At 50.8% G+C, this 23,280-nt stretch overlaps 1 protein-coding gene across 1 annotated transcript in view; it reads left to right on the top strand.

The window, feature by feature from the left end:
- Positions 1 to 10,993: 10,993 nt before the first annotated feature.
- Prex1 (phosphatidylinositol-3,4,5-trisphosphate dependent Rac exchange factor 1) overlaps positions 10,994 to 23,280 on the top strand; it is a 149,348-nt gene continuing 137,061 nt past the window's right edge. Inside the window, exon 1 of the mRNA XM_031372802.1 lies at positions 10,994 to 11,315. Coding sequence (XP_031228662.1) covers positions 11,112 to 11,315 — 204 coding nt within the window. The 5' untranslated portion in view covers positions 10,994 to 11,111. The remainder of the gene's footprint in view (positions 11,316 to 23,280) is intronic.

Raw genomic sequence — 23,280 nt, 5'->3', positions numbered from 1 at the left:
AAAAGAGAGAGAGAGAGAAAGAGAAGAAAACAACAACAAACAATAATAACAAAGCTGAGAAAACAGGACATGGAATTCAGCTGCAATTGTTAAAAAGTGGTGCCCTTAAGGAGGAGCCCCAAGTGCTGTGTGTGAAAAGATATCTTGAGGTGAGGCTTTGTGCATCTGAAAGGCCAGGCATCTCAACACAGATTCATTTGAAAGGAAAGTCCTGGAGGAGAGAGCCTTGGGGTGATCCAGGGGAGAAAAGATGTTTAGGGAAGGGCTTTCCCAGGCCGAGCTGCAAAAGTCACTGCAGCCCTATAAACAGGGTCAGGCTACATCTTCAGATGACAGACACACGCACTGCGGCTGCATTCTTGTGAAGCTTGTTGTGCGCACATGCAAAATGCGAGTGTTTCAGGCCCAGGGAGGAGGCATCAAGGTTCTAGAAACCTACCGAGCCGGGCAGTGGATGACAGGGCCAGAATTCCTGCAGGGATGTCCCTATGGCCTTTGCATGAAACCAATGAAGATAACAAAAATGTTAGAGATGTGGAGAAAAGCTGTAGGCACAGTAGAGCCAGCCCAAGAGAGAAGGTTATGTGTTCTACAGGTGGCAAAGCTGGAAAGACAAGCTGTCCAAGTCCATTGGAGCCCAGGGATTCCCTCATGAGCCCAAGATGCCAGACATGGAACTAGCTATAGGATATTTGGGGTTTGTTCTCCTGGGCTTCAGTCTTTGAGCTGATCTTTCCTGGGTGTCCCCACCCCCAACACTTCATTTTGGAATTGGGACATTGTATGCTAGACATATGTTATTTGATTTTTTTTTTTTTTTTTTGAGACGGCGTTTCTCTGTGTAGCCCTGGCTGTCCTGGAACTCACTCTGTAGACCAGGCTGGCCTCTAACTCAGAAATCTGCCTGCCTCTGCCTCCCAAGTGCTGGGATTAAAGGCTTGTGCCACCACCGCCCAGCATGGTGATAAAAAAGGTAATAACAAAAGTGAGGTATGGAGTGTTGAGTTTTCAAGGAATGAACTTGGGAAGGTCGCTCTTCACTGTCAGTCTGACTGTGTCACAAATGAATGTCAGTGAGGCAAACCTTTGGATGTTTCCAGAGAGGGTTGCTTGACAGAAGAATTCTCATGCCCAAGATGTGCTACAGCACCCCATGAAATGCCACCCTGGCTCAGCTGAGCCCAGCCTCTCCTTTCTCTGCTTCCCTCCTAATCTGCTCAAGTGTGAGCAGGTGGCCTCGTGGTCTGCCACCCGTTCACCTCAGCTCCACCATGATGAACTGTGTCCCTTAAAACTGCGAGCCAGAATTAAACTGTTTCTGCCTAAGCTGCTTCTGGCCAGGCATTTGGTCACAGCAATGAGGAAAGTTAACTTTTTTTTTTTTCCCCGAGACAGGGTTTCTCTGTGTATCCCTGGCTGTCCTGGAACTCACTCTGTAGACCAGGCTGTCCTGGAACTCACTCTGTAGACCAGGCTAGCCTTGAACTCACTCTGTAGACCAGGCTAGCTGCCAGGCAAGGAAAGTCAACCATCACAACATCTAACATGTCCAGAGCTGAACTCCCCAGGATCTTCTCTTACCTAAGCTGCCCTGACTGTGGAAAACTTCTCTATTCCCACCTCCAGGGGTCCAGCACCAAACCTGGAGTCCTATTAACTCTTTCACCTCCAGGTTCTCAGCCAATCCTGTCCACTCCATCCTTGGAGCCCTCCCAGAATCAAGCATCCCATTCTGTCCCCTCTGCGGTCACTCTGGTCCACACTGTGTCTTGCTTGGACTATCGCCCTTCTCCCAGGTCACCCTCTTCTGTCTCAGCCTCCATTAAGTCTTTAACCTCGGAGCCACAGGGGGACCCTGTGAACTTAGGTCACATTGTAACTCTTCTCTGTTGAAACCTTCTGTGGCTTCCACTTTTCTCGGAGGAGAAGTCAAGGTCTGGTTCCCTCATGTGAGTGTGTGTCTATAGGTACAGTGTGCATTTGGGTACACATGGAGGCCAAAGATGGATAGAAGGATGTCTTTATTGTTCTTCACTTTACCTTTTGAGAAGGGGCCTTTCATTGAACCTGGAGCTGAGATTTCAGGTGGTCGGCCTGGACAGCTAGTCCCTGAGATCTGCCTGTCTCTACCTCCCAACATTGGGTTATAGGTGTGCACTGCCACGTCTGGCTTTTACACGGATGCTGGGGATCTGAACTCAGGTCCTCATATTTACTTAGGAAGCACTTCACCAACTGAGGCATCTTCCCAACCCCAGAAGTCCAGGTCTTTAAGATCATGCAATGCTCACACCTGGTCCCCTCCCTTTTACAGCTCCTCCTACTGTGATCCTTTCTTCAGTTCCCTGAACACAAGGGCCAGCCTCCAGGCTCCATACTCCTGTTCCTGCAGCTGGGCCATAGGCAGCATCTGCTCCAGCTCTGCTGGCCTTTTCAGAGGTAAGAATGTTGGTGCTAGCTGGCACCTCATGCCTGATGTTCACTGCTCTTTATGCCAAATAATCAGGGTGAGGTTTCTCTCAAGCTAGAATCCAAAGTAGGTACTATATTAATTTATTTATTCATTCATTCATTACTCATTCATTCATTCATTCATTCATGCAATCAATCATCCATCCATCCATCCATCCATTCAATCATCCATCCACCCATCCATTCAATCATTCATCCACCCATCCATCCATCCATCCATCCATCCATCCATCCATCATCCATCCATCCATCCATCCATCCATCCATCCATCCAGTCATTCAGTCATTCAATTAATCATCTAACCATCTATCTGTCCATCCACCCACCACCCATCTGGCTAATATTCACTTACTGGTAATGTTTGTACACAGAGGTCACCGCTTCCACAAGTCACTGGCAGCATCTAGGAGGTGAGAGGTGGCATGGTATGGATTGATACCCATGGCTACCGGAAGCTTAGGTCCTCATATCTGAGTCACCTATGTCTGTCTTGAGTTGCTCATGGCAAGGCAGGAACATAAGCTTCTGCTTAGTTTTATTTATTTATTTATTTATTTATTTATTTATTTATTTGAGATAGGGTCTCACATTGTCTTACACTCGTTATGTAGTAAGGATAACTCCTGAGCTTCTTGTCTCCCTCTTCCAAGCACAGGCCCATATCAGCATGACTTTCTAATACACACACACACACACACACACACACACACTCTATATATATGAACTCAGGGCAATTCCCTTGCTTCAGCATCCTGAATACTGGGATTAAAGGCATGTGCCATCATGCCCAGCATAAGCTTCTATTTGAAAAGAGGAAGTTACTATTTGTGACTTTGCACATTAGCAAGCTCACATCCCAACTGACACAGTGACCCAGTTTAGGTTTCTTTAGAGCCTTTTTTCTCACCTGTGTGACAGAGTGACGATAACCACAGGGCAGGGAGGTAAATCTGATGCATTCTTAGTAACACTTGTGGCATAACCAAGAGCAGAAGAAACACTGGTGTTGGGGCTGGGGTCCAGAGTGTGAAGAAGGGGTTGGGGGCAATCTTAGCACAGCCAAGAAAGAGGGGGAAAAAGGTAATTATGTCCTTAAGCCACTCCATTCTCTTTTCAACAAAGACTCCAGGAACAGGGCTTGCCTTTGAAATTTGGGAGGCAGCTGTTGCAGTGTAAGTGGCACTTGGAGAGGGTGTGGCTGTTTGTGTGGGGAAAACTGTTGGCCCTCGTCAAAGTTGCCACGGGGCACTGCTGGGAATCTGGGTTTGGACTTGGCAGTCCTATTTTTCAAGCTTTAGATCCAGGAATCAAACTGGGGCTGGGGGGAGGCAGACTTGTAAATATGTGCCCCTACATCTGCTGAAGTCATTGGTGAGCCCACTGCAGAATTCAAGATGCACACAGGTCAGCCAGCTGCTGGGGAAAGTGGCATGCTGGGAGTCAGTACCCTGTGGGATGTCTGCATTCTCTAAGAGAAGTGGAGAGATGGGGGTGTGGCTCAGTAGGCAAAGAGTCTGTTTAGCACACTAAGAGCCTCAGGTTCTAGCCCCAGCACTGCATAAATGAGGTGTGGTGATACACGCCTATAATCCTAGCACCCAGGAAGTGGAGGCAGAAGGATCAGAAGTTTTTTTTTTTTTTTTTGGTTTTTCGAGACAGGGTTTCTCTATATAGCCCTGGCTGTCCTGGAACTCACTCTGTAGACCAGGCTGGCCTCGAACTCAGAAATCTGCCTGCCTCTACCTCTGCCTCCCAAGTGCTGGGATCAAAGGCGTGTGCTACCACTGCCCCGCCAGGATCAGAAGTTTAAGGGTCATCCTTAGGTACATAGAGAGTTTGAGGCTAGCCTGGGGTATATGAGACCTTGTTTCAGAAACAAAAGAAGGGGAGGGCAGAGATGATGACGGCGGCCATATGGCTCAAACTGGTGTGTTATTAATAACTGTGCTGATACAGCAGGCCTGGCCTGGAGTTGACTTCTGCAAACCCTAGCTCAAGCTCATCCAGGGATAGAGGAATCAACTTCTCTAAGGGAGCACTGACTCGGGGAGAGGACAGGCGTCAACTAAGGTGCTGTACCTAGAGGTCAAGGCTACTGCACTGGATTAGCTTAAGTCATGAAGGCATTTCATTTTTTTTTTTTTTTTTTAAATAATACAAGAGCTCCAGAAACTCCACTTCTGTAGTTCGTTAACTCAGGAAGTCAGTGACATCAAAGATAAGAGGTACTTTCCCATCTGTCATTTTGCATCTGACCACTGCACATTCGGCAGTGACCTTCCTCATGGTCTTTCCAGAGGGCTGCCAGGCCTCCAGGCTCCCAGGCATCATGGCCTCACCCAGTTAGAATAGTTCAGAGTCAAGGGAGGACCAGGCAGCAAGGTAAGCACTTTGAATCTACCAAGCATTTTAATCTATGCAATAGCTCTGTGCCGTAAGAATCTCCTCTTGGCCCAGGTTGGAACCTTGAGGCTCATTAAGACATCCGCACAAAGGCAGACAGGTGGGGAGTGGTAATGCTAGGGTTTGAACCCAGGTAGCTGGTCTCTAGATCAGGCATCTCCAAAGGCTAGAAAGCAAGGCAGGTATGAAGGGATGCACTACTAAGCACCTCCCCCACCCCCACCCCAGCACCTGTGTTTGCACTAGCAGGATTTGACAGATTATGGAGCCCAGACTTAATCTGGTATCTATGGTTGTTGTGTGACAAAGCTTTTCCTGGTGAGTACATACTGGTCTACTCACTGCGGCTGGAAAAACCAAAATTATAGATACCACTGAGGTCCAGTTTGGTTAACCAATGAGCTTTATTGGGCTTTTTACAGGAATATGGGGGAGGGGTTATTTACAGGAGCAGAAATGATTCAAAGATAGCTGCTGCATCATCAAAGCCCATCCCAGCCTGGGCGGCAGCTCACAAAAGCTGGGAACCTGGAGCCCACTGCACAGTCTGCAGAGAAGCTCAGAAGGTTGGAGGTGTCCTTTCCCGGTGTCTCAATTGTCTAAATCTCTTCCAGACAGCTGTGCTGTTTCCTGCTTCTTCCTGCCTGCTGGTCCGATCTCAAGATTATAGCTTTTCTCCTCTGAGTGATTCTTTGCAGCTCATCTTCTGTTACTCTCTGAGGGACTCCCAGCTTTTATTGTTTACTGTGGCCTGGAGAATCCAGTGAATTCTGTCAGTTTCAGGGACTTCCTGAAGCTACTTGAAGAGCTTCTTTGCAGGATAGAATGTTTCAATTTCAAGGAGACCATTTACACGACAACCATGCTCCTCCCATCAGAGATTTAAAGAGCCTTGCCAAGGACACCGGTGCTCAGCAAGTGGGCTTCTTCAGAGCGGGTTTCTACTGAGATGTTGGGAGTAGCCTAGCTAGGACTCTGGGACAGAATCAAGTTTTAGTCTGAAGCAGTGAAGCTGAGTCCGTGTGTGCAGCACCCACGTGAGTGGTCCAGTTCTCAGGTCAGGGAAGGCTCTCCTCTCTTCAGCAAAGTGTTCAGTGATAAATGTGAAAGACCACCAACTTCCTCTGCACATGGTCAGGCTTAGGAAATGACCGGCCCTAATTCAGAAACCAGTGGTTTCTTCCTTGCCCATTTGGGGTAAAAGGCTCAGCTCTGGGTTTGCTTCCTTAAAATCTCCACGGGAGATGAAACAGACTCATCTGTTATCATCATTATCACCATCAACAACATCATCGTAAAGTGTGTGTGTGCGTGTGTGTGTGTGTGTGTGTGCATATGTGTGTGTGTGTATGTGTGTGTGTGTGTGTGTACGTGTGTATGTTTGTGTGTGTGTGTGTGTGTGTACGTGTGTATGTCTGTGTGCGTGTGTGTGTGTGTGTGTGTGTGTACGTGTGTATGTTTGTGTGTGTGTGTGTGTGTGTGTGTGTACGTGTGTATGTTTGTGTGTGTGTGTCTGTGTGCGTGTGTGTGTGTGTGTGTGTAGGCCAGGCCAGTGTCTCGTTCTTTTCCTTCTACCTTGATGTGGGTTTGGGGATCAAACTCTGGAAGCTGGGCTTGGTGACAAGAGCCTCTTGAGGTGTCTCCTTAGCTCTTGTCGTGTTTTGTTTGTTTTTCTTTTCTTTTTGCTTGCTCTAAATTGAATGTTCTTTCAGACGGGACTGTGGGAGAGGGTCTGCAGAAGCTCGTGGTGCCTGGTAAAGGAACAAGCTGCCGGCTGTTGGCATCTTCTCTGGCACAGGCAACGCTTGTGTGAGAGCCACACAGTGGTACTTCCCAGCCCTTGTGAGGTGCATGGCAACAGTGTCTAAAATTGTCCCTGAAAAGAAGAGTTTCCCTGGTAGAGTATCCCCTCCCCTCTCCCTGAGCAGGGAGCACTTTCCCCCTGCTCCCCCCAATTCTACCTTTAAGGGTGCTCCCAGCCACAGCCTGCTGCAGATCCTGCCTCTCTAAGAATCCTGGAGGGTAGGGCACAAGAGGTCACAGCTGAACCAGGCAGAAGTTGGTCTCTCCAGTTGATTGACAACACTCAAGTGACATGTGACAAACTTTTCCAGGGGAGATGAAACAGACTCATCTAATAACCCTAGACAGGGAACCCAAGATAGACCAGAGTGTGGATAACACCAAATCTAACATGATAAACCAATGTGTTTTATTGGGGCTACTTATAGGAATATGGGGGAGGGTTTACTCACAGGAGCAGAAATGACTCAAAGACAACTACATCATCAGGTGTCCACCCCAGCATGGGTAACAGCTCACGAAGCTGGGAACCTGGAGCATACTGCACAGCCTGCAGGCAGCTCAGCATGCTAGAGAGTGTTCTCAGATGTCTCAGCTGGTCTAAACCTCTTCCAGCAGCTGGACTGGTTTCTGCATCTTCTGGGTGGCTGGGTGGCATCTTCTTTGCAGCTCAACTTCCTTCTGTCTGACAGGGACTCTTTTAGCGCTTACTCTGGCAGGGCGGGGCCTAGTGAGCCTGCTCAGTTTCAGGGAGTTCTTGAAGCCTCTTTGGTTGCTTATCTCCCTGCTTAAGGAGCTTCCCTGTGGGATGGAACATTTTGATCTTGGAAGAAATCGTTACACAATCTTTGGCTTAGCAAGTCACTCTCAGCCAGTAATAAATAGTAACCTGAGAATTTTACCAGGGAGGGTACAGAGGGTGCCCCAACTGATCCCATCAACCATGGACCAAGTTTTCACTGTCAGGAGGTATGGAGTCAGCTGAGGCCTGCAGGCTCCTCAGCTGTGTATTCTTTTTTTTTTTTTTTTCCTTCGAGACAGGGTTTCTCTGTGTAGCCCTGGCTGTCCTGGAACTCACTCTGTAGACCAGGCTGGCCTTGAACTCAGAAATCTGCCTGCCTCTGCCTCCCAAGTGCTGGGATTAAAGGCGTGCGCCACCACTGCCCGGCATCAGCTGTGTATTCTTAGCTTTTGCTTTCCTTGCCTCTGGGAAGCAGAAAGCGCCATGATTATCATGTCTGTGACTTTGTCCTTGCTCTAGACATCTGTTTTGACCTCTGTCAAGCCGCAGTGGATACACAGCAGGCTCTCCCTACCACCCGTTGAAAGGGCAGGAACTTGCTATTGCTTTCATTCACCCTCCTGTCCCCATAGCTAACTTCTGTCAATCTGCATCTGGCTCAGCACTTCCTCCAAGGCCATGTGCTTAGTAGGTGCTGTTGCATGCACCTTTAGGGGCCCCTAGACTCGATAACAGAACCCCACATGTTTAGGGGTGCTGTGTCCCAGGGTATGAAGCAGGCCCCTCCTAAGTCAATGCTGTGATCCTTGGTCTTGGTCAGGGACTATTGGGGGAGTGGCCACATGACCCAGCTCTGACCTGCTGGGCCTTAACTCTTATCCTTTCAATAAGAGAGGCACAGAAGAGACAGGGTCCCCTTTGTCTTCCTTCTGCCACAGAATAGTTGTGTGAGAGGAGGTGATGTCTCTTCGAAGCAGCCATCTTGTGACTTGGAGGCTGAGCGCCGAGTGAGAGAGATGGCAAGGTCAGAGGCGCTCTGATGATGTCACTACATTTTGAGTCAGCCTTAGGAACCCAGCTCTGGGCCTCTTCTGAGAAAATGATGTTCTTAGTTTTTAAGCTCTTGCTAGCCCGTGTTTCCTTCTCTCTCTCTCTCTCTCTCTTTCTCTCTCTCTCTCTCTCTCTCTCTCTCTCTCTCTCTCTCTCTTTCAAGACAGGGTTTCTCTGTGTAGCCCTGGCTGTACAGGAACTCACTCTGTAGACCAGGCTGGCCTCGAACTCAGAGATCTGCCTGCCTCTGCCTCCCAAGTGCTGGGATTAAAGGCGTGTGCCACCACCGCCCGGCTTGTGTTTCCTTCTCTTTATGACAAATCAATCCTAAATGACATCGATACCTTGATCACCAGCCTGTGCATTGAATTAGTAAAGGGTGATACTTACTGGGGCCTTACTGCATGCTCAAAGCCTTACAACACCCACCCGGTTGAGGAAAGTACCACTCCTCACAGAGGAAAAGCCAGCCTGGAACTAGATGTGGTGATGGGGCAGGAAGATCAGGAGTTCAGGGCTGTCCTGGGCTACAGAAATCCAACAAAGCAGCCACAAAAAGCCCCACAAGAAATCCAGACACACGTGCTAGGCAGTGTCAATGTCCCAAGGTGGGAGACACGGAGATGTTTTCCAGAAGACGGAGAGGGTGGGAGAGGATGTGAGGGGGCCCATCCACAGATGTGGATGTGCCTGGTCATTCTTTCTGATAGAGTGGAGGGTGGAAGCCGTGTGTAAACATGAAGCTAACCTTGGTCACAGGCCGAGAAGGGGACTGGTACTCATAAGTACTCACTACCAGCTAGCTGTGTTGTGTGTGTCAGAGGTTCTCTGGCTACATTAGGAGGCATTGATGGCTCACAATTGTGGACGGGGTGCTCTTGGGACCCCTGGGGTAACGTGTGCTGCTATGCCCTACAATGGAGAACTAACCTGACCCCAGATGTCACTAATCCTGCGTTTGCTCCCTCTCATCTTACAGATTTAAAAAATGGAGCTTCAGAAAGGTGAAGTGTCTCGGCCAAGGTCACCCAGTCAGCTGGATTTGGCTGGCACATGGCTGCCACCAGCTATCGAGTAATGATTTCAAGACAGGGCCCACTGAAACCCAAAAAGGTGCTGGATCTCTCTAAGGACAGAAGCAGTGTTATACCAGGAAAGCTCAGGAATAGAGTCTAATGATTTTTCAGAGACACTCATTCCATGACCAATACCTGATGGGCTCACCACTTTATATCCATATACCCAGGATACCTTGCACATGCCAAAGCTCACGTCAAATGTCACGGGGCCCTAGGCCCCAAAGGAACAGGGCCATGAATAGCAGCAGCTACCACAGTCTCCTCTATCCTTGTGCAAAAGACAGTTTTACTCCAAGGCCCCAGAGAACAATTCTAGGCATCTTGAAGGGAAGTAAATAGACAATAATGATCCTGCTCCAGAGAGGATGACACTTCAGACAGGCTATTTTGTCAAGCAGGGACTGACTGCATAGGAGATAACAGATCTGAGTCGGGGCAGGTAGGGACTGAACAAGCAGTTTAGAGGCCGGGTCAAGAGGGCAGTTGACAAAGGCAGGAATAACTAAGAACGAAGATAAGACTTTCTAGGGTGCTAACATCACTTTCCAGGGACTATGGCCCAGCCTTATGCTGGTCCCTAAAAGTTAGGTATTATTGTTCTTCCCTGAGGCAAGCTGAGGAGCTTTTAGGTGGGGCGGGAATGCCGACCAAGGTCATCAATGAGGGGCTGACTGGGGTCCCAACACTCTCCTGTAAAAGAGGGTGAGCACGTCAGCCGAACGTTTGCAAGACCAAGGTCACACGGAGCAGCCTACGGGCTGGTAGCAAAATTCCCACTTTAGCCTTATCTCGGGTGGATACGAAAAGCAGCTTCCAGCAGAGGTCGTCCGAGTGGGCACCTTTGCTTTGGGATGAGAGCGCTGGGACAGTAGGCACGGAGCTCCGACGGAAAGAGAAACAGAAGTAAGGAAAAAGGTGCAGCCAGAGTTCTTTCAAGGTCGCCGCAAGCCCAGGGCACGAGCGGCCGTGTCGGTGGGGGCGTCGAACCGCTCTTCCGGACGTCAGGCGATGTGCGAGGTGGTCGCTGATCTGGCTCCACCAGATCATCCACGGGGCACTCCTTACGCCTGGATGGTGCCAGCTGCTCTTGCAGAACTGCTGAATGGGTCTTGGCCTATAGACTCAGCAGAGCCACGACCTGACCGGGGTCCCGGGCGACGCGTCTCCAGCCTCGAACTCTGTGCGGCGCGCGCACGAACCGGCTCTTGGCCGACGCTCCCTGGAAGCATGGCTCCGCCCAATCCCCGCCCAGTCCCACCAGCCTCCGCCCCAGCTCAGTCGATTCTTCATTAGTCCCCGCCCATTTTCCTCTTGAGGCCCCGCCCCACCCCGTCCATTTTCTAGAAACACACCCCTCCCACTCGCAGATTGATCCCGCCCCTCACCCGCCCAGCTCCCCGCCCTCTCCCCGAGGCCCCGCCCACATCCAGAGGCCCCGCCCAGGCCCCGCCCCAGCTCCGCCTGCCCCGGGCCCGCTGAGCGGCGCCTGTCCGGGATGCGGAGCCCGGACGCCTGAGCCGCGGCGCGACCTCGGCGCGGGAAGTTCGGGCGCCGCGCGGCGATGGAGGCACCCGGCAGCGGTAGTGGCGACGGCGGCGGGGACCCAGGCGGGGACGGTGCGCATCCCGATGCTCGCGGACCCGGCTCCGGGCCGTGCGCGGCCGCCCGCGACTCGGAACGCCAGCTGCGCCTCCGTCTGTGCGTACTCAACGAGATCCTGGGCACTGAGCGCGACTACGTGGGCACCTTGCGTTTCCTGCAGTCGGTGAGATCCCGCCACCTGTGGCCGGCCGGCCGGCCCGCGTTGCGCTTTTGTCTGTGGCTGCCCGCCTTGTGCATAGTTTGAAAATGGTTACAACCGCGCGGCCGCTGCCCGGGGCCGCCCCGCTGGGGGCCCGTGTTAGGGAAAAGCCCGGACAGGGGCTCCTTAGCTGCACCGGGGACCTTGGGCTCCGTAGCCGCGTCCCAGCTCGAATTGCACAGCCCAAGCCTTAGATTGCAAAACCGCGTCCGAGTGCGTCCGTGTACCACGCACCTTACACCGGTATCAGCAGGCTTTGCCGTTACCGGGTTCATCTGTACGGCGCTTATGTTTTCTGATCCTTAAGACCAGGGAAGAGTTCGACTCCGGAGAGGTTGAATCCCTTGCTCTGGATAGTACTGCAGGCTACGTAAGGGTTGGATGCAGGGCGGTGACCCAGGGCAGCCCCGCGGGGGCTTTAAACTCGAGTGCGTAGTTGCCCTGGTGTAGCTAGTGAGAATGAGGAAGGGGCCACTTCCCTACCCTCCTAGGAAGTGAGAAAACTGGAGGGGGTGGGAAGGGCTGGTCTTGGAGACCTGAGGGCTTTAATCTCCGTGCCTCCTGCTGGGACCGCTTTAACTCCCTTCTTGGGTTGGAGGAAGTCTTTAACCCTGCTTCAGGAAGGCGTGTGTGTGTGTGTGTGTGTGTGTGTGTGTTGTGTGTGTGTGTTGTGTGTTTCAGAAGTCTTTAACCCTGCTACAGGAAGGCGTGTGTGTGTGTGTGTGTGTGTGTGTGTGTGTGTGTTTTGTGTGTTTCAGAGACCCCAGAATCACACTGGAGTTCTCTCCATCTGGGAGAAAGAAACATTCAGTGGCTTAAGGATGCAGGGGAGCCTGTGTGAGGTCGGGGGTTCCCACTCAGGGAGGAGGGAGTAGGGGGGGGGGAAGGAGACGCTGTGTAGAGGCATTGAAAGCCGTTTGGCCCAAGGATCCTTCTGGAAAGGCCTGTGAGAATAAGACAGGGTTGGCTTTCTTTCCCATCTCTTCCTCTCTCACAGTTGGGAAGGAGAGAGAAAGAGAGAGAGAGAGAGAGAGAGAGAGAGAGAGAGAGAGAGAGAGAGAGAGAGAGAGAGAGAGAGAGAGAGAGGGAGGGAGAGGGAGAGGATGAGAGAGAATGAGAATGAGTATCGCGGCCAGGGCTTGAAGCTGGCAGTTTCTAAATGAAAGAGGCAGCCACTCTGGCATTGCTGAGCAATGACAGATTCTAGGGAACTCCTCACTTCCCCCTTGCAGTGACTGAGCTCCTCAGCCTTAAAAAGAAACAGGAAATGTAAACCAGTTTTTATATTAATGGGGGAAAACAACACCCCCTCCCCCCCATGTGCGCCCCTGGCTGTTATGCTAGGTTAACTGCGGTTTTAAATTGTCCCTGTGGAGAGTCTGGAGATGCTAGGATAATGGAAATTGATTGGAGTCCACATTCTTAGAATTAAAGAAACTGGGGGAAAAAAAGTTTTCTCTGGCTTTCATGTCATCCCCGGGACACCTGCCGTTTGTGGACAACCATTGTTGTGTGTATGACTGGGGCGTTCTGAGATGAGCCAGACATTGATGTGTTCTTGCTTCCTATGCTGACCTCAGTCCCCATGCCCCCACCCCGTGCCCCCTCCCTAGTGTACCGGAGCAGGGGACCCCAGGCTGCTTTTCTGCCATGCCCTTACTTGCGTCCCCAAGCCAGTGCCTGAAGTGGAGGACTGATTGTGTAACCTGAGTAGTATGCCTTGCCCTGTGAGCCCAGGAGGCCACCTCTGGCCCCTGGGGAATGGCCCTCAGGCAACCCGAGGCCACTTAGTCCTGGAAGCTTGGACAAGAGCTGTAAGCTCGTCTGACCACCTGGGCTTTTCTGCATGCAGCAGGGCCCAGAAGGGCTGGCAGCTCTTCTGGGGTTCTCCCCAGCCCGACTTGTCAGCTTTTGTACATCCTGGCTTGAGGGGGTTCCCTGGGCTCCTGGCTCTCTGGGTTCTTTAAAAAGTCCAGAGCAACCCCATAGGAAGAACAACAATATGAACCAGACAGACCCCCCCCCCCAGAGCTCCCAGGGACTAAGCCATCAACCAAGGAGTACACAGAGCTTCAGCTGCATACTTAGCAGAGGATGCCCTGTCAGGTGTCGGTGGGAGGAGAGGTCCTTGGTCCTATGAAGGCTTCATAGATGCCCCAGTGTAGGGGAATCGAGGGCAGGGAGGTGAGAGTGGGTGGGTGAGTGGAGGAACATCCTCATAGAAGCAGGGGGAAGGAGGATGGGATAGAGGGTTTCTAGGAGGGGAAACAGGGAAAGGGGATAACCTTTGAAATGAAAATAAAGAAAATATCCAATTAAAAAAACCCAAAACAAAAGACAAACAAACAAAAAAACCAAAACCAAAAAATCGAAACAAAAAGCGCAGAGCTTGAGGCGGTGAGATGGATCGGAGCAGAGCGGTCAAGGCACTTGCCCCTAAGCCTGAGAACCTGAGTTTGATCCCTGAGGCTACACCGTGGCACTCTTCCCACCCCCGCAAATAAATAATAAATGAATAAACAAACAGATGGATAAATAATATAATACAAGGTCCAGAGCTCCAAATTCAGAGCCCGGCTGTCTGGTGTGAGGCCTTTGGCTCTGTAACTTAAAGCAAGCTGGCTTGACATCTTTGGTCCCTGAATTCCCTTGTAAAGTAGGAGAGGAGACTAGCTCTTGTCCTGTGGGTTTTATAGGATTGTGTAACTTATCTAGAGCACTCTGAGCAGTGCCTGCAGGCAGCTACCTATGCAAATATCAACTGCAGTTGTGCGTTCTGTGATAATTAATCTTACAGATGAATAGGGTAGTAGGCTGAGCTTCCACAGAGGCTGTCACGGGGGGCTGCCCGGAGGAAGTGAGCTCTGGGCCTTCTCTAAGAGAAAGAGAACTTCCATTGAGTTCTCTGTTGACCTCTGAATTCCAGCTATGGAATCCAAAGAGTCTGTTCTGTTCTCTCCTGGGCTTTGGGGCTCCTTCAGTGTATCCACACTGCATTTAGGTTTCACCCAGACACTGGGTTGTGCCGTTCCTTGTCTCCCAGGGGTCCTGGAACCTCAACTGAGGAAGTGGGATGTTATGTGGTGATGTTGGTGCAGTCTTAGGCCACTGTAGAAGTTAGTGACTGTACAGGGGTGTTCTGGGGATGGTGTACCTTGTGTGTGTGTGTGTGTGTGTGTATGTGTGTGATTGACTGGGAACCTTGGGTCTCAACTTTGAGATCTTGGGCTGTCTTGGGCAGTGCCAGTGGGGATAGTAACATGACAGGTGCCATTATGTAAGAGCCAACCTTTGTCATTTACTGTCCAACATTCTGCCTGTGGCAGTCACTTAACCCCTCCTCGATAAGGGTGCTGTTGATGTCCCACTGAGAGATGAAGAAACTGAGGCAGCAGGTTGAAGTGAGTTCCCTGGTGGCCCATGTCCTCTTTGCTCTGTGTTTATCGGTGGTGAGTGGGGCAAGGCTTTCCCCAGTAGACCAACTTATACCATGCCTCAGTTTCCACATCTGTAATGTGGGTGCAGTGTAGCATCTCTTTGATATGGGTACCATGGAACTTGAATGAGCCTGAAGTTAATGCCCATTTCCTGACACTCAGTAGGTGGTTGTAGACCGAAGATGGTGTTTTGGGGCAAGGGTTGGTAGATAGGATGTCCCTTTAGAGCTAGACTGACTGAGTCTTTCACCCCTTGTTCCTTGGTTGGGTTGATTAGAGTCCTGGCAAGAAAGCAGATAGTGCCTGGTGGGCAGAGAGCCCCGGGTGGGGTGGGCTCCATCAGCCTTGCCCTGAGGACTCCTCTTGGCTGAGGACAGAGACTGTCATTTCCAGGCATCCTGAGGGTCTTCTCCGAACCGCCCTGGCTGGGGTCCTTAAAGGGATTGTGGGCACAAAGCTCCCAGAATGTATCTCGTGGTTCTGCTTTTTGAGGGAGGAGACTAAAGATTTTCTCTCTGGAGCCTGCTCACCAAAACAAGAAATTGTGGTTTGCAGAGTCACTCCTTGTTTTGTTTTGCTTTTGCTTTTTTTAAGCTCCTGTGTTCCTAGCCCTACCCTAGGGAGAAGGGCCTGAGCTGGGTGTGCAGGGCACACTTTGGGTTCTCCAGTCTTCCAGTCAGAATGAGTACCTAGTGGCTTTGGGCATCTCTTGTGCTTGTGTTTGGAAAAGCAGGGCGCTGGGAAGTGTGGGCATAGCAGTTCTGCCGTGGGGATGTAAACAGTAATCATAGGGGCAGGGAGAGACAGCTCAGTGGATAGAGCACTTGCCTTGCAAGTGTGAGGACCAGAGTTCAAATCTCTAGAACCCACATAAAAGCTAGGCAGGTGTGGCTGTCCGCTTTTAATCTCTGCACTTGGTACGTAGAGATGGGACCCTTGGGGCAGTGTGACCAGCCAGTGGGAAAGCTGGAGAATCAGTCAGAGACTCTGCCTCAGTATAGAAGGGTGAGAGAGATCAAGGAGGACAACTGCCATCAATTTGGGTCTCCTGATTCATGTGTACACATGTGCATGCACATATACACACATACATGTGTACCTACACACGTGAACATGTACATGTACAGCACAGAGAGCTTGGACCAGAAGTCAATGAAAACCTTCAAAAATTTATTACATTATTTGTGTGTGTGTGTGCACATACATGCCCTGCCGAATGCATGAGGTCAGGGGACTGTACCATGTGAATCCCAGCAATCAAATTCAGGTCATTAACCCTGGAAGCCTATCCTTGCCCACTGAACCATCTTGCCAGCTCCTCAGTTTCAATTTATTTGTTTTTGAGATTAGATCTCCTGTAGCCCAAGCTGACAGTGGATCTGTGCAGCCTAGGATGACCTTGTGTCACGTGACAAAACTTCTCCTGGAAAGAGGAATCTACTCATTCCAGTTAGGGATCCCACAACAGACTGAAGTATAAATACCACCAAAGTCCAACTTGGTGAGCCAACTAGCTTTATTGGGGTCACTTATAAGGGGAGGGGTTGGCTTCTCAAGGGAGCAGAAATGACTCAAAGACCGCTCATTATCAAAGACCACCAAGCACAGGTGACAGCTCACGAAGCTGGGAACCTGGAGCACACAGCCAGCCAGCAGGCAGCTCAACAGGCTGAAGTCCCTTCCAGGTGACTCAGGTGGTCTAAACCTCTTCCAGCAGCTGGGCTGGTTTCTGCTGCTTCCGGGCAGCTCATCTGGCAGGAAGGGGCCTAGTGAATCTGCTCAGCTTCAGGGAGTTCCGGAAACTACTTTTGTGTTGTCTGCCCCCTTGCTTAAGGAGCTCCCTGCAGGGTGGAATGTTTTAGTCTTGGAGGAGAGTGTTATACAACACCCTACCACTTCCTCCTGCTCTTACATACTTCTTGCCCCCTCCTCCCCGGTGGTCCCTCAGCCTTGGAAGGAGTGACTATAGATGCCCATCTATGACTAAGAAATAGGCCACCATGCAACGGCGACAGTCGCTTGTTTTCAGACGCTTCGCCGGTGGTTATGAGTTGAGGCTGATAAATGATCTATGGGCGTAAACACATAACGTTTGACAGGCAGGACACATCCGTCACGTGACTTGGCACCTCCCTGGCCACAGGTTTTTGTCCTGGCTTACGGTACCAGATGTAAACTCTTTCTTGTGGCGTAGGCCTTAAACCCAACTGGAAGGCTGTACTCATGACAGCTGAACCACTATTGCGCAAGCATGCACAGCCTGCCTTGCGTGTCAGCACGCAGGGGTCCATAGCCTGGCAGGAATGTTGGTGACAGTTCTCCACTAGCACCCTGCAGGCAGGCCATCTCCGGTATTCTAAAAGCCAGCTGTCAGGCTGGCAGTTTCCAGTTCAGTCCAGTTTAGTTTCTCCATGTCCTGCAGTCATAGCATGTACACACACATGCATGCACATGCAGTGTCTTCAGCAATAGGGTCTTACTGGATAATTGGCATGTGACCAGTGGCAGTGGCAATAGCCTTTATGGTTTGTGGAGCCTCTGGGGCTTTCCTGGTAAACAGTTCATAAGGAAGTTGCCCATTCCCTGCCCTACCCTAGGACTAGATTTTTCACTTAACAGCCTTTCGGCCTTTCAATTCACCCAGGCCCAGTAGGGTTGCAGGGTAGGTGGAAACACCATTGGCTTTCCAAATCTGCAAAGCATTATGTCATCTATATAACAAAAACGTTTTGCAGGTGACAAGGAGACATCCCGAGCCACCACCACATAACAAATTGTGGTGTTACATAGCTCCAGCGAAGCCCCCCGAGAGTCTGTTGTGGTCTGTTCTCTGTAGGCTGTCAGGTCATCCCAGAGGTTCACAACTGAGATGATACAACCTAACACAAGCAAGGCCTAAGATAGCCTGGAAGGGCCCATTAATTTGCATCAGTCGCTTCCTCCACAGATCAAGATTGGTTACAAAGCATAGAGAAGAGGCGCTAACTTCATTAGCTCCCTTAATCCTTAGTCATTCTCTCTGAGCCATTGCCTTTCCATATCCTGGAGCTCTCCCACAGAGCCTCCCTTCATTTCTCTACACCTGAAGAATTCAGTGGGCCTGACTTAATTTGCTCAGACCTACTCAGGGCCAAGGGGGGTGGGGGATGAGGCCCTGCTCTCTCCAGCTGCACCCGCTGGGTTCCTGAGTCAGAGACTCCTGAGTTCTCAGTGTGGATGTTGCTTTATCTGTTGCTACTCCATCCACTATACCTGGCTGTTGCGGGGGTTCCTCACTGGGAAAACCATCTGCACCCCTAGTATAACCTTTTGCTGGAGGTAAATAGACCTTAGTCTGGGGATAATGACCCACCCTGGAACAGGCTGGACTGTCTTCACTTGTGGTCTGTAACAGTTTCTGCGAACTGCTCCCAGGCTTTAAGGTGACCCAGAGACCCCTTAGCAAACAGGTGGCTTTTCTATCAGCTTTTCCTTAGAATTCCAGCTTTGATGCATACAGATCCTGCCACAGTTACCCGGTAACCCAGACAGACCTTTTTACTGCCTCCTCCAGGATGCTCTCGCACTTTACAGACTCTCTTTACAGGCTGGCGTAAGTCACTGAGATCTACCGAAGCCTTTCTTACTTTATAAAGCTCTTGCCCCACCAGCCAACCCAGCAGACATTAAAGGTCCAAACCAACCTCGTTGTCCCTGTTAGATGAGCTTTAAAAACAAACAAGCAAACAAAAACAAACCAACACCAAAAACCTCTTTGGTGAACGTAGTTCTATATGGCTCAGCGAACTCGGGTTCAAACACAGGTCCTCTTACTCCTTTCCTAGTCCCTTAATAGTGCCTGCCCCTCCTCTATGGTCCTCCAGCTCCTGATCTTTATGGGGACCTCAGATGGAGATAACCACGTGTTCCTAATGGCTCTGATAAGCCAGTCCCTCGGGGACTGGTTTCCCTCACACTGTCTCAGGCTCTGCAGCCCTTGTCTTCAGGAGGGATGGGAAGTCACATCACTCAGTTTTTTGCTGCCTCCACAGTTGCCAGACTGGTCCCATCTGCTCCCACGTCCCACAGCCTCACAAGCCAGAGCTGTAACAGGCACTTTCACTGATGGCTTAAAAGTCTTCCCTAATTCCAGCAGTTTAAACCCTGAATATCGATTGTCTGATCACACTAGTTTCTTCTATTGGACCATACTTAATGCTCCCATCGGATGCTATATTGCAGATTTTCCCTCTTTTTCTACTGGAGGTTAGATTTGAGGGATATCTTTTGTTTGTTTGTTTGTTTTGTTTTTTGTTTTTTGAGACAGGGTTTCTCTGTGTAGCCCTGGCTGTCCTGGAACTCACTCTGTAGACCAGGCTGGCCTCAAATTCAGAAATCCGCCTGCCTCTGCCTCTCGGCTTCTTTTATTGCTTTTTTATTTACCATCTCTCTCATCCACTTGTTTACCTAATAGTTGCCAGATCAGAGGCAACATGGCTAGCCACATCTCCCTTTCTTGTTGCAGTTGCTCCTTTATACAAACAGGCTCCTTCTAGGCTGCGGTCTCAGCCTCTTGGCGTATGCATGTCTAACCACACACAACAGAGGCCAGGCAACCTCCGCGACTGCTTGCTGACCGTCTCAACTTTTGTGTACCCATTTTGAAGATTGCAAGATCTCTTCCAAACCTTTAACTGTGTTCAGTTCCTGTTTACACGGTGGATCCCACTCATCAGTTGGGCATGCCATCTTCTACCACACTGACCAAGACTGCCATCCTGGGGTTCCTCCCACAGACACTCCTCATCTTGATGGCCCAGCCTCAGTTGCATGTCTTACTACCAAGAACCACGCAACCGCAGTTGTAGCACAGAAACACACTAACACACTCTGTATAGGAAGGGACAATTCTCTTGCAGTTTCCGCTGTGAATGCTCTCTCCTTGGGGTCCTCAGCCTCAGTTGCATCCCTTAATACCCATAGCCGGGACCATGCACTCACTCACGCTTCCCCATCTCATCTTTGCTTCTGCTGTGTCCCTGATTGGGTACCAATCATGTTGTATGGCAAAACTTTTTCCTGGGGAGACAGAATATGTTCATCTACCTGTTCCAGATAGGAGACCCAAGATAGACACCAGCAAAGTCCAACTTGGTGAACTATGAGTTTTATTGGGTTATTGACAGGAATATAGGTGAGGGGTGGTGACTCATAGGAGCAGAAATGACTCAAAGACAGCTGCGTTACCAAAGCACCCACCTAGCACGGGTGACAGCTCACAAAGCTGTGAACCTGGAGCTCATTGGAGTGTCCTTTCCAGATGCCTCAGTTGGTCTAAACCTCGTTTAGGCCTCTTCAATGATTGCTGCTCTCTGCTGGCAGCTGGTCTGGTCTGAGTTGTCTTTGTGGCTGGGCTCTGCTTACTCTGGCAGGGCAGGGCCTAGTGAGTCCGCTCAGCTTCAGGGAGTTCTTGAACTGCTTTTGTGTTGTCTGCCTCCCTGCTTAAGGAGCTCCGTGCAGGATGGGATGTTTTAATCTTGGAGGAGGCTGTTATATAGTTTCTGCTCCTTCATCTCCAAAGGGCTGAGATCACAGACATGTGCAACCACAACCCATTTCTAGATTGCTGGGAATTGAACTTGGAACTTCTTGTACGTCAGGCGAGTATTCTACCAGCTGAGATATTGAATAGCTTATGGCGTTGGGGATGGAACCCAAGGGCTTGCACATGCTAAATAAGCTTTCTACCACCAAACCATATCCCTGACCCCAGTGAGAACCCCTTGGTGATAACATCTCAGATGTCTGGGTTTGGTGGCTCCATTTTCATGTTTGTGGCAAGCAGAGCCCTGGGCAGATGGAAATGTGGGCACTGATTATATTCCTCAGCACGCAGGTATTTATGGGATGCCTGCTGCCTCTTCCAGACTGTGAACCAGGCCCTGGGAATGCAGCCGCCAACAGGGCACATGTGGCTCTTGTCTTAATGAATAGCTTTTTCTCAGACACAGGAAGGTCATTCACCATTATTCTTATGGTTGTCCTCGATCCTGTCACTCCAGGAGAGATGGATGGTGCTGGAGTTCCTGGCCTGGGGGACCTCAGGGCAGGAGTCCTAGAGAGTACTCCCTTGATTAGGCCAAGGAGCCAGGTCCTGCTGGGCTGTTCAAGTAGGCAGCTCTAGCCAGTGTCAAATATCATTTGCTGAGTGCCTTTTGCTTTCCTGGAAAATAGCTCTCTGGGTAGAATCCTGACAGAGGGGGCTTACCCTAATACAGCGTGTGTCCCCTGACCTAACTGAGACAGGGTAGAACGGGCCCTCACGCTGGTCTTCAGATGGTTCTGCCAGCCAGAGAGCAAGCCATGGGTCATGGGCGCTGAGTCTCTTATTCACAGGTGATCCCCATCAGGGGCAGTGGGCCTGAGATTAGGTGGTGTCTTGTCCCCAGAGCCCTGGGGAATGTTACTTCAGAACCCAAGGCCCCAGAAGGGGTCCTAGAGGAGCCAGCTGCTGTCAGGGCAGTCTGAGCTGCAGTTTTACATAGTGGGGCTACTCTGTGCGTTGTGGAATAATTGTCAGTGTCGTCTGTCACCAGCTAGATGCCAGGAACAGCCTCTGCCCAGTGGGACCGACTATCAGAGAAGTCTCAGAAGATGCCAGATGTCCCGTGAGGAGTGGTGTGAGCAGAGCCTCCTGATAAAACCACTGGGCTGGGCCCTCTCTGGCTTCTAGCTCTGGGTTCCAACCTTTGGGTGTTCATACACGCCCGTAGGAGTATGGGAACCCACTGCACGTGTATGTGTGCTTTGGGGAGGACCCGGCAGGTTGCCTTTCTCACCCAGCCATGTGGGCCCTGTGTTCTCTCTCCTCTTACGGGTAAGAGCATCAGCTCAGGGGCTGCGCTCATATTTTGGCTCTGTTCCTGTGACCTTGGACAGAGCCTTTGCCTTCGCTTTGCCTCTGTTTGCCCGCCCGTGAAGTGCGGCTGCTTCGAGCCATCCAGAATCCCTTCCTGCAGTGCATACAGTGGTCTGATCTGGAAAAGGTGCTCCGTGCGCTGGGTTTTCACTGGTAGCCGCAGGTTCACTGTTGTCCCTGGAAGCTGGAGAGGAGGGACCTTTAGCTTCCTGTGCCCGAGCATGGGACGTTTCATGTACTTTCTTTACTCTTTCAGGGGCAGCAGGGCTCCTCCGTTGTCTTGTGGTCAGCGCTCAATCTGTGTTTGTCCCTGGCCTGGTTCCTTCCCCGGTGTGGAACTAACAGTGCTCCCTTGATTCTGGGTGGAGAAAGCCAGGGTGTTGTAGACTGATGTTAGCAGGTGGTTGTTGGCCTCTGGGGCCTGGGTATCTTCTGTCTGGAGAACAGAGCAGAGTTTTTATTCATGAATTCCCTTCCCATCTGGTTGGTGGACACAAGTATGTACTAGGTTCTAAGTGTCATGCTGTGTCTTGGTGTGTGGCCGGGATATGAACAGGCCCTTATCTCCCGGAGTCCCCAAATACCACAGAAAGAGCCCTTGAAAATGACGAGTTGTTGTCGTAATGACACAAGGCGCTACCTACTTGTGCTGGGCATTACACAGTTGTCTCTGATCATTTGCACAGACTCCTGTAGATGTTACCATACCTTATTATTATTGTTGTTGTTATTGTTGTTATTATTGTTATTCTCTCATGACAGGGCTTCTCTATATAGGCCTGGCCAACCTGAACCAGGCTGGCCTTGAACTCAGAGACCCACCTGGTTCTGCCTCTCCAATGCTGGGATTAAAAGCATGGGCCACCACCAGGCACAGAGTGGTTTGGGATTGTGTTCAAGTCTGCAGCGGGGATGATGACATATGGAATAAATGTAGGTAACAGGTTTGGTGACAGCTGCTCAAGTGGAGTGGCCAAGGAAGGCGCCTGTGGAGGTGGGAAAGCTTCAAGACGTGAGTTACAGGCAGTGAGAGGTGTGTGTGCAAAGGCCCTGGGGCAGGGTGGTACCTGGCTGGTTAAACAGATAGATAGTGTCTGGAGGGGAGAAGATAGGATGAGGTTGCTATGGCTGGCTGGGGCCAGGTGGCTCAGGCTCCCCCAGCTTTCTACCCCGTGTGTGTGTGTGTGTGTGTGTGTGTGTGTGTGCGTGTGTGTGTGTATGTGAGCTTCACTGCGGATGTGGAGAGCCAGTGATAGTGTTCAGCAGGGACATGGTGGCAGACCCCTGCTGCCTACAGGTTACTGCTCTATGCCTCAGGGTGGTTCTCCAGGCAAGGTCCCAGCTTTCTTGTGGGTCTGGCCAGGTCACAGGGAGGGGTAGTTTGGCGGCAGGGGGGGGGAGGAGTTGGGACTGTTTGTAGCCAGCCTGTAGGTGTAGATGAGGTGCCCTGGTGGCTTGCCTTCTGAGTCTGTAAGCCAGGACATGATGCACTTGAGGGTGATGGGCCCTTCTTTCCTGTGGCAGACGAAGAAGAAGACAGCCTCGTTTTCGGCTCAGGCAGTTAACTGCCTGATTAAAACCAAACCAAACCAAA

This window comes from Mastomys coucha, unplaced genomic scaffold, assembly GCF_008632895.1.
Source record: "Mastomys coucha isolate ucsf_1 unplaced genomic scaffold, UCSF_Mcou_1 pScaffold15, whole genome shotgun sequence".
Taxonomy (NCBI): Eukaryota; Metazoa; Chordata; class Mammalia; order Rodentia; family Muridae; genus Mastomys; species Mastomys coucha.
Note: the sequence above shows the minus strand (reverse complement) of the source record. Positions and strands in the feature narration are given on the sequence as shown.